Source organism: Cajanus cajan, chromosome 4, assembly GCF_000230855.2.
Source record: "Cajanus cajan strain Asha chromosome 4, NIPB_CcT2T_4, whole genome shotgun sequence".
Lineage (NCBI taxonomy): Eukaryota > Viridiplantae > Streptophyta > Magnoliopsida > Fabales > Fabaceae > Cajanus > Cajanus cajan.
Genome location: NC_138520.1, coordinates 314,352 through 324,966, shown reverse-complemented (window position 1 = coordinate 324,966; position 10,615 = coordinate 314,352). Strand labels below are relative to the sequence as shown.

The 10,615-nt window shown below is 33.3% G+C and overlaps 1 protein-coding gene across 1 annotated transcript; it reads left to right on the top strand.

The window, feature by feature from the left end:
- The first annotated feature begins 4,784 nt into the window (after positions 1-4,784).
- EMB1030 (Alanyl-tRNA synthetase, class IIc) lies at positions 4,785-10,615 on the top strand. The gene is made up of 12 exons (XM_020382105.3): positions 4,785-4,943; positions 5,023-5,291; positions 5,361-5,539; positions 5,629-5,707; positions 5,789-5,923; positions 6,006-6,155; positions 6,268-6,378; positions 6,494-7,411; positions 7,531-7,803; positions 8,414-8,623; positions 9,239-9,396; positions 9,829-10,615. Exons 1-12 carry the CDS (start codon positions 4,850-4,852, stop codon positions 10,163-10,165), a joined length of 2,913 nt encoding a protein of 970 aa, XP_020237694.1. The 5' UTR covers positions 4,785-4,849; the 3' UTR covers positions 10,166-10,615.

The following is a 10,615-nucleotide window of genomic DNA, read 5'->3' as shown; positions in this document are numbered from 1 at the left end:
CTCCACTCGTTAAATACTTAAGTGGGTTGTGTTCTGATCCTACTGTAATTGGTCTAAGAAATGAACAGATTCTTTCCAGATAGCACTCGTCAATCCTTTCATCCATAGAGACCCAAATGCTTCTCTCTGCATTCAACTCGTCATGGTGGAATGATAGTGGGAGAAGTAAAATTACTGTGTTTCATTTTACTGTTTTATTATTACTAGTTGAATGTCCGCGTTTTTTATTTGACACAGCTAACATTGTTCCAGCACTTGGCACTCTAATTCTCAACCATCTTTGCTAAACTCTAATGCTAAAGAAATCTGAGTTCATGTGTGGACTGTGGCAACATCATTAGTTATTGAAGAGTGTTAGGGAACATGCATTACAGGTTTTAATACCGATTTGAATTTGAGTCATATGTTTATTCTTTGAGAAGAAACCCTACTGCTAAAGAAATCTGAGTTCTTGTGTGGGCTGTGGCAACGTTGTTAGTTATTAAAGATTGTTAGGAAACATGTATCAGAGGTTTTAGTATCTCATTTAGATTTGAGTTATTTGTTTGTCTTTGAGAAGGCGTATAATTCCACTTTCACCTTCCATATTAATCTCTAATATTAGTTTGAATTAAGATTTTCAAATCGGGTTGATCATTGAATTGGTAAAAGTAGTGGATTAAGGTTTAGTGATTTAATTGTGGTTGAACCATGATGAAATCAATAATAAATAAATAATATTATTTTCATTTTAATACAATATATTGAGCAATATTAAATAAAAAGATAATACTCCTAATTTCACAATATTAAAAAATAAATTTCTCTTACAAATGCTATTACTCATTCATCACATCAATAATATTTAACATTTAAAATCAATTCAAAATTGATGATATTGAAGTTTAACAACAACAGTAGTGATTCTTTATTACTTGTTTTGAAGGCTGACCGAATTAGTTATATAATTGGTTCCCAATTGAGCTCATTGGACTGGCCGGTTTGGAATATGTTCTATATAGGTGAAAATATATTTTTATCTTTTTTAATTAGAATAAAGTATTTTTTATATAATTTATTTCTTTCTATTTACTTTTTCATTTGTTCAAACAACAGATTTTAATATTTTTTTATATTAATATTCTTAATTATTTTTTTATTCCTTTTTTGGTTCAAATAAAGTATAATTGAAATTGCATCCGTGCGTGCCTTCGTGCATGGTTTCCAACTTCCAAATTATTTTACATTGCGCAATATAAAGTTGCTTCTATTTGTATGAATGCAATGCTTAAGAGGCAAAGATTGTCCCTCAGCTCATGCTGACATACATGATATAGTGCATGCATACAACACGTAATATATCTAATATAAAATTAAAATTCTAATATATCAAATCATGCGAATAAATTATCTATTGTTTTTTTAATCATTAATCATCTATTGATTTGACTAATAGTTCACTGATTCAATGATTACCAGTTTGAGTTTGTTAATACTTATTGTTCTTGTAACACCCTTCCTCTTATTTGTGTCTTTCTGTTATTATTATTATTATTATTATTTTTTGTGATTAAGTTTGAAATTTTAGACTGAAATTAAAAAATTCTAAGAAATATGAATGTGATCAGAATAATAGATATTAGGTAATATTTGTTTTATTTTTCGGACCTAAAGAAAATCATATGATAAAATTATTTTTGATTAATTATATATTCTCAATTAACATAATTTTAAAAATATTATGTATTATATTCTCAAGTGTAGAATAATCTCGTGGACAAATAAATGTTATTAATTTATGAATTATTTATAATTAAATTATTTATTTAACCTTAAATTTTTTTTTAAAGATGAATACCAAAAATAATACTCTTTAATCTATGAGAAAAATAAGTAATAATAATTATGTAAATTAAAATTTTATTTCAAAATTTAATTAAACTTATTTATTAAAAATGGATTAATTATATTGATATATGAATGTGACGTGCAATTAAGTTATAATAATAATAATAATAATAATAATAAATATTAATATATAAAATGATACTCCTTTTAGTAATTATCTTGGTCTTCATATTTTGTTGATCATTGTACTTTTTTATTTTAAAAAAAAAATTAATTATTTTTTTTATCAAAATCAAGACTTTACAGTTAATGACTAATCATAAGATTATATCAACATATATTTATTACTTAATTTTCATTTTATCTTTAATAGAGACACAAAGTGCCTCGATCTTACTAATAATAATAATAATTTGAGATAAGGTTTCCACGTACAAGTTATACAAATAAAACTAATGCATTTAAAAAAAATGAAAAGCAAAGAATCTAAAAGAAAGGTATATAAGTTTTACAGCAGTTAAATGTGGTGTAACTTTTTCCAAATCAGTTAAATTACCTACCTTATTTTAGTTTAAATATACATTGAGGAACTAAGTTATCATTTCTCACGGGAGAGCAAAAGAAAACCCACACTATTGCTATTGCCTTAGAGGTGGGGGTGTTTAAATTCATTTTTGCTTCACAAAGAGTTCAAAGGATTGAGATTTGTCCCTTACAATCCCTTTTTCAAGTTTTGTTTGAATATGATTGTGTTGTGCTTTGATTTCTTTTATACTTGGTCCTATATTGTGATAAATATATCTTAATTTTCAATTACCAAAATGCTATAAACTAAATTGAAAATGTAAACTAAGAATATGTAAATTATGGTGGGTAGCATATTTTATTTTACTTATAAATATGAAGAGAAAAATATGATTATATATATATATATATATATAATTATATGGCGAATATATTTTTTGTTAGAATTTTCAATTCTAGATTTTACATACTAAATAATTATAACTATTATTATACATGTATATTAAAATATTAAATTATATTGATTATGAATAATAAACTTTTCATCATTTTTATGAGACAATTAAGTTGAAGTTTAAACTAAAATTATATTTTAATTCTTGATTAAATTATGATCATGGAGATGCATGTTATTATGATTTGAATCTTGATGTTTGAATGATCATACCGTGGATAAGTAAGGGTGGAAAGTACCATATTACAAAGGAAATTTTGTCAAAAATTTCAAAAATATTTATGAGTTAATGAAACCTTAGGTTAGAAGTCTAAAGTATTTAATGGTGAACCATGTATAGAAAACATGTGTTCAGGGGAGTTTGGGAAGTCATAGTTAGGTACACTGCAAGATGAAGGCATGGACCACTAAAAAGGTCTAAAGGGTATAGTATCAAGTTGTGAGAGTCCTAACGATTAGGCTTGTTACCTTAGAATTGGGACAATTACATAAACCAACTTGATAACCTTTACACTTGCTTAGCATCACCAAGATTGGTTAAGCATATACTCTTAGGAGAAGCTTTGTGCTCAATTATTGAGAAAAATAATAATGATAAAAATGGGACTATCATGAGGGAGATATGAGATTCCAATCACTTCCCAAAACAAATAAAATACTTGGTGATAATCATCAAATGAGATATGGATCCATACAAATCTATAATGTTTTATGATAACTAATCCTAGGAATCCTTGCATATAGAATACTAGTTGATTGATTGATTTTAATTGATAACTTATATATATCCTATGAACTTATTTTTGAAGGTGACTTAGAAATTAAATCACCTCACTTTTTCTTTTCTTTTCCTTCCATGTATGTGAGACGACTTTATGATTAGTAGTTAACACTGATGGGAGACATTCCTGTGATGAGAGACTTTTCCTACAATTCTGTAACCACGATTATTGGACCATGACAACTTTTTTGAGGGTGATAGCTTTAGAGGGTTGGTGTCCTTTTGATTCTTGTCTATAGACCCTTAAGTTAAGATGCAATTTGCCATCTTGATCATTCCGCTAATACTAACACTACCACCTGCTCTTGGATATGTTAGAGTTGACTCACCACCTCCATCCCTAGGTTCATAATCTCTTGACACTTCTGATGATGAGCAAGTAGTTTAAGTGGTTTAACTTTATAAGCAAAATGGATCTGATCGTTCACCTCCACATGTACCAAACTTGGGGTATCACCTACCCAATGAATACTTTGTTGATGGAGAGTATGATGCTAAAGATGATGATTCATATGTCGAGGATGAGGAGAAAGAATCAATTCTTAAGGATAACCTCTTAGAATGATTGCATGACTAATTAGCTGATTTTAGAATAGTGGAAGGAGGGTGGATAATTGTAAATATTTGATTGCTCTAATATAAGTACCCTTATATTTTGTTTGCTTGTAGTGGGACACTGAAATTTTTTTTTATATACGTATATCTTTTTGATGTCAATAAACAAGAAGGTCCTTTTTGACACTTTACGATGATATACAACTTAATTAATCATGTGTTTATGTTTATCCTTATAGGACGTTTCTTCTATAATGATGTTATTTTAGTTTCATACTATTGCATTACAAATTCACTTCTTAATAATAATATTTTTTTTGAAATAATATTTATAATAATAATATTATACTCATATTCTCAAATTAATTATTTTAATTCCGTTGTAATCAATTAAATAAATTTAACATATTATATTAATATTGTTTAATTGGTCAATGTGATTTGACGTCATAATTCTACATGTTAAAAAAAATATCATTTGTTAAATTTTTTTTTCTTAAATAATTTAAATAGTACTTTTACAACCGTTATTATATGATATTTCATATGATTAAATAATTTAAAAATAGTAATTGAGATTGTAAATTGTAAATAAATAGTTTAATTTTGAAAATAAAATAATGGATAATTAATTATTAGTATCATGTGGTGTGGTGGGGAGCAAAGTGGAATAGAAGGAGAGTTATCCGTTGTGGAATTGCATCGGCATGGAAGGGTTGGCGGTTCCAGTTGCACAATCGTTTCCAAAGCCAAAGGTTGGCGTTGCCGCCATTCTCACACCTTGTAATAACAGGAACAATGGTACTAACCACAACTCTCTTCTCTTGTTCGTTGCTTTTCTAAATTCTAATCGCTTCTCATTCTCTGTGTGTGGGCGCAGGGTTTGTCTCACTCAAACCACACCGTGGACGCGCCTTTCGTTTCCGCACTTCATTGTGTTCACAGGCAAAGGCGCAAGTGGCAGCCCCAGTCACCGAGAAGGATAATCCTAATTGTGTGAGTGGGAATTCCATACGGCAGAGATTTCTGAACTTTTACGCTTCCCGTGGTCACAAGCTTCTTCCCAGTGCTTCTCTCGTTCCAGATGATCCCACTGTTTTACTCACCATCGCAGGGATGCTTCAATTCAAGCCTATCTTCCTAGGCAAGGTAATCTAATGTTATTTATACATGAATAACTGTCACGAGTCATAACTCACCACACCATTCTTATATTAGGTTCCAAGACAAGTGCCTTGTGCTGCTACTGCTCAAAGGTGCATCCGTACTAATGACATCCACAATGTTGGCCTTACTGCCAGACATCAGACCTTCTTTGAAATGCTTGGAAACTTCAGCTTTGGTGATTACTTCAAAAGACAAGCTATTCTATGGGCATGGGAGCTTTCCACCGCTGAGTCAGTGCTCACTACACTTTTCCAACCCACCTTCTCTCAAGTCTCAACAATATAGTTATCATTTATCCCATCTTTCTTTACCTTTTTAGGTTTGGTTTGCCACCAGACAGATTGTGGGTTAGTGTTTATGAAGATGATGATGAGGCTTTTCAGCTATGGTCTCAGGAGGTTAGCTACCTACCAATGGTTTGGACTTCCTCCACCATAACCTCATTTGCTTCCATCCTTAACTTTTAACTATCTCTGCAGGTCGGGGTCCCGGTCCAGCGAATAAAGAGGTTGGGAGAAGAGGACAACTTCTGGACCAGTGGAGTAACAGGTCCCTGTGGTCCTTGCTCGGAAATTTATTATGATTTCCATCCTGAGAGGGGATATGTAGACGCCGTAAGTATCACATAGTTTGAGATTCAAGGATTTAAAATCACTTCATTTTTACAATCTTTTGTGGCGTGGGGGATGTAAACAGGATCTCAACGATGATACAAGGTTTATAGAATTCTATAACTTAGTATTCATGCAATACAACAAAAAAGATGATGGTTCTCTTGAACCTCTAAAGCAGAAGAACATAGATACTGGCCTTGGACTGGAGCGTATGGCTCGCATTCTTCAAAAGGTAGACGTTGATTTACCATTTATGTTTTAAGAAGTATTTCTATGGCACTAGAACTATCTTGCATATGCTCCTATGTCCATCTTGTAATATATATTGTCTATGTTTTCTGCAGGTTCCAAACAATTATGAAACTGACTTGATTTTCCCCATCATAGAGAAGGCCTCTAAATTAGCAAATGTTTCGTATGGCATTGCTGATGATCAGACGAAGAGGAATCTGAAAGTAAATATGACTATCTTTATACAGGCTGCAGTACTCTTAGTGTATTTTAACTGTCTTATTAGTTTGAATGTGTCAATTTGTTTTCTTTGTTTTTTTAATTTTTGATTTGTCTTAGATTATAGGAGATCACATGCGTGCAATTGTATTTCTCATCTCTGATGGAGTTGTCCCATCAAATGTTGGGAGAGGCTATGTAGTTCGGCGGCTTATTAGAAGGGTTGTTCGTACAGGCAGGTTGCTTGGTATAAAGGGCGATGGTAGGGGAGACCTTGAAGGAGCATTTTTACCAATTATTGCTGAGAAGGTAGTGGAGTTAAGTACACATATTGATGCTGATGTGAAGAACAAAGCACCTCGCATCTTTGAGGAGTTGAAGAGAGAAGAGCTTCGATTTGTGCAGACACTGGAGAGGGGAGAAAAGTTGCTGGAGGAGAAACTTGCTGATGCTATATCAAGTGCAGAAAGAAATGGAACTGTGCCTTGCTTGGCTGGTGAAGATGTGTTTCTTTTATATGATACTTATGGATACCCAATGGAAATAACAAAAGAAGTGGCTGAAGAGCGTGGTGTGAGTATTGATATGGTTGGTTTTGATATTGAGATGGAGAGGCAAAGGCGTCAATCGCAAGCTGCCCACAATACTGTCAAACTTGACATTGCAAATGGGGATAATATTGCAGAGGATGTACCTGACACTGAATTTATCGGATATGACAGCCTTCATTGTAAAGCAATGATAGAAAGCCTAATAGTAAATGGAAATCCAGCTGTACAGGTCAGTGAAGGGAGTAATGTGGAAGTTTTACTGAACAAAACTCCATTTTATGCTGAATCAGGGGGTCAAATTGGCGATCATGGTTTTCTATATATTTCAGAGGGTGAGAATCAACCAATAGCTGTTGTGGAGGTACTCGATGTTCAGAAATCTTTAGGCAACATATTTGTTCACAAGGGCACAGTCCAAAAGGGTGTTGTGGAGGTTGGCAAAGAAGTGGAAGCAGCAGTTGACGTGAAGCTGAGGCAGCGAGCTAAGGTACAATAACTGTTGACTTACTCATTTCATATACTTGTGTGGTGAATCTTTTAATATGGATGAGTCTTTACATCATCAAGTTGTTAAAGATTATAATAAGTATAGTTGGTGCTCTGTAGGTTCATCATACTGCTACTCATTTACTACAAGCTGCACTTAAAAAAGTTATTGGTCAGGAGACCTCGCAAGCTGGTTCATTGGTGGCATTTGATCGTCTCAGGTTTGATTTCAACTTTCACCGACCACTTCGTGACAGTGAGCTTGCTGAAATTGAAGTGCTAATCAACGGATGGATTGAAGATGCAACACTACTTCGAACCAAAGTGATGCCTCTGGCTGATGCAAAAAGTGCTGGGGCTATTGCAATGTTTGGAGAAAAATATGGAGAAGAGGTTAGATTTACTACAAAACACTTTTAATATTGATCTTCAAAGTTAAATTGGCTTACTTCCTTTTTAGTAGTTCTAAGCTCATTTGGTTACATATATCATTAAGTGTGTATTCAAAATAGGTGACCTTTGTGGATGGTTTACAACTAATTAATGCTCATAAATTGCTATTTCTGACTGAAATTCTCTTTTACCTTTGTTAGATTGCTATTCGTGCCAAAAAAAAGTTTGGGCGAACTTAAAACAAACCCTATTTCAATTGTTATTTCTGATACACCATTAATTATCCCTGTATCTCTAACATGTGCTTGCACATGAACCACAGTAGTAAATCATGTACAGCGTAGTAAGATACCAGGTTTTTTAAATCTTACTAAGAGAATATCCTGTTGCATAAAACAATGAAACTAAAAATAAAGTTTAAAGCCTAATGGTTCACCATCACTTCCATGAGTGAGTAGAGTTATATGTTCCAGATCTTAGGTGTGTATATTTCTACTTCTCAGTAACCAGGGAAAAGATTAAGAAGGTGTAATATCTTTATGTTGATAGTTACCAAGCTGATCTGATGTTCATGCTGATTAATTTGGTTTTCAAATTTGGTGTACTGCAGGTACGTGTTGTAGAGGTTCCTGGTGTATCGATGGAACTTTGTGGTGGGACTCATGTCAGTAACACTTCTGAAATTCGTGGTTTTAAAATAATCTCAGAACAGGGAATTGCATCTGGAATCAGGCGCATTGAAGCTGTAGCTGGGGATGCTTTCATTGAATATATCAGTGCCCGAGACTTTTATCTGAAGCAGCTATGTTCAACTCTCAAAGTATATTCCATGATCTTGACATTTGAGTTTTCACAGTCCTGCCTGTTGATCTACATGGGCCGTAATTTTAATATCATGTTGTGCTGTCAATATCCGTGTGTCATGCAATTATTGTGATCAATTATTAATGGTACAAGTTTGTGCACCGAGGCATCCTTGTTTTCCTTACCCTTTTATTCTGTTTTTTTTTCGGCGGGGGCGGGTGTTATAATGCAACAAAAATGAGAGACAAACCATCATATTTTGTACAAGATGCATTGATCATAGTCTGGAAGGGTTATCATCATGCCATTCAAATACTTAACTTTGGGATTTTCATTTTCTTTGTGCCTTATACATATTTCCGTCTATTTTGTTCTACAATGGATTAAACATATCAGTGAATGGAACTTTCTGACGTTCTTTTGGGTACTCATTCATACATTTTGGTTCCTTGTTGCATAATTTTCTCAAATACAGAGTATGTCCTTTACGTGTATAATCTTTAATCTGCATATGCCACCAATTCTTTCTTTCTTTCAAGCACTTCTAAATTTTAATTCAGTATGTTGTATGCGCATTATTGATTTTGCATGTCTTAATGTGTAATTAATATAATAATATCACCTTATGAAGGTTAAACCAGAAGAACTGACAACAAGGATAGAAAACCTTCTAGAGGAGTTGAGGGAAGCTAGAAATGAAAATTCTGCTGTGCGTGCAAAAGCAGCAATCTATAAAGCTTCAGTCATTGCAAACAAAGCATTGTTGGTGGGGAATTCAAAACAGTTCAGGTAATATTTCTCTCTATGGTAGTATATGTTGCTATAATATGGGCGAAAGGGCTTTCTTCCCTTTTAGAAGCTTGTAAAAGATTTTGGACCGAATAATTTAGTGTTAATAATGTGCTACCTGAAGATGTTACTCTGATATAGAAGTCTATCAACTTTTTCTCTCTTTGAAGTTTTTATTGTCATAACCAAAGAAATCTGACAACTGAGAAGGAGAGGTGTTGCATCGCATCATTGGTAGCCTCTTGAATATATTTTCTGTGAATGCTACAGAAATGATTAGAACTTAAAAATGGAAAGGATGTCCGTTGTATATATATTTCCATTTGCATATCTTGTTAAACTTAGTAGGACTTGGGAAAAGTTCTCTTTAAAAAATTATTAATTGTTAAGTAGATGCATCATTTTCATTTATTGATTGTTGAAAATTTCCAGGGTACTAGTTGAGTGCTTGGATGATGTTGATGCTGAGTCACTTAAAAGTGCCGCAGAATATTTACTGGAAACACTAACAGATCCAGCAGCTGTGGTACTGGGATCATGTCCAGGTGAAGGAAAGGTTAGTCTAGTAGCTGCTTTTACTGCAGGGGTGGTTGATCAAGGAATTCAGGCAGGTAAGTTTATTGGAAAAATAGCCAAATTATGTGGTGGTGGAGGAGGTGGGAGGCCCAATTTTGCTCAGGCTGGTGGGAGGAATCCTGAAAATTTGGCAAGTGCCCTCGATAAGGCTCGGTCAGAGCTTTTAGCTAAGCTTTGTGAAAAAGGAAATTGAATTCAATTACACTTGGCTAATATTTTTATGCTAAAGCAACAGAAAATATCGATTCTATTTCTATACATCACAAGCAAGAGGAGCAGAAGCTGAAGTCGAGTTATCCTTGCAATTCCAGGTGTCTCGTGATGTAAGTTTTTCAAAATAGTATAGATCATGTAAAATGTTGGTTGTTCGTGCGACTTTATTCTCGTTACACAACCTGGCCTGCATTCACACGTTCAACTTCAACTTGTAAATTTTGACACACGCATCTCAGATTGAACGCAAGATGTAAGGCAAAGACTAAATACATGAAAGCTAGTTTTGAGAGTGAATGATGGCCAGGAGGATTCACTCCTTTCTTTCTTGATTGCCTTGGAGGATGTTGGAACTCCATAGAACTGAAGCGATGTGTCATGAACCGATTATGCTCCGAGATGAAATCAACTAACTATTTTAAAAGGCTAA

Coding starts and splice junctions, on each gene's coding strand:
- EMB1030 (XM_020382105.3), top strand. CDS start 4,850: ATGGAAGGGTTGGCGGTTCCAGTTGCACAATCGTTTCCAAAGCCAAAG. Junction 5,708..5,788: donor TTCAGCTATGGTCTCAGGAG/GTTAGCTACCTA, acceptor CTATCTCTGCAG/GTCGGGGTCCCGGTCCAGCG. Junction 5,924..6,005: donor AGAGGGGATATGTAGACGCC/GTAAGTATCACA, acceptor GGATGTAAACAG/GATCTCAACGATGATACAAG.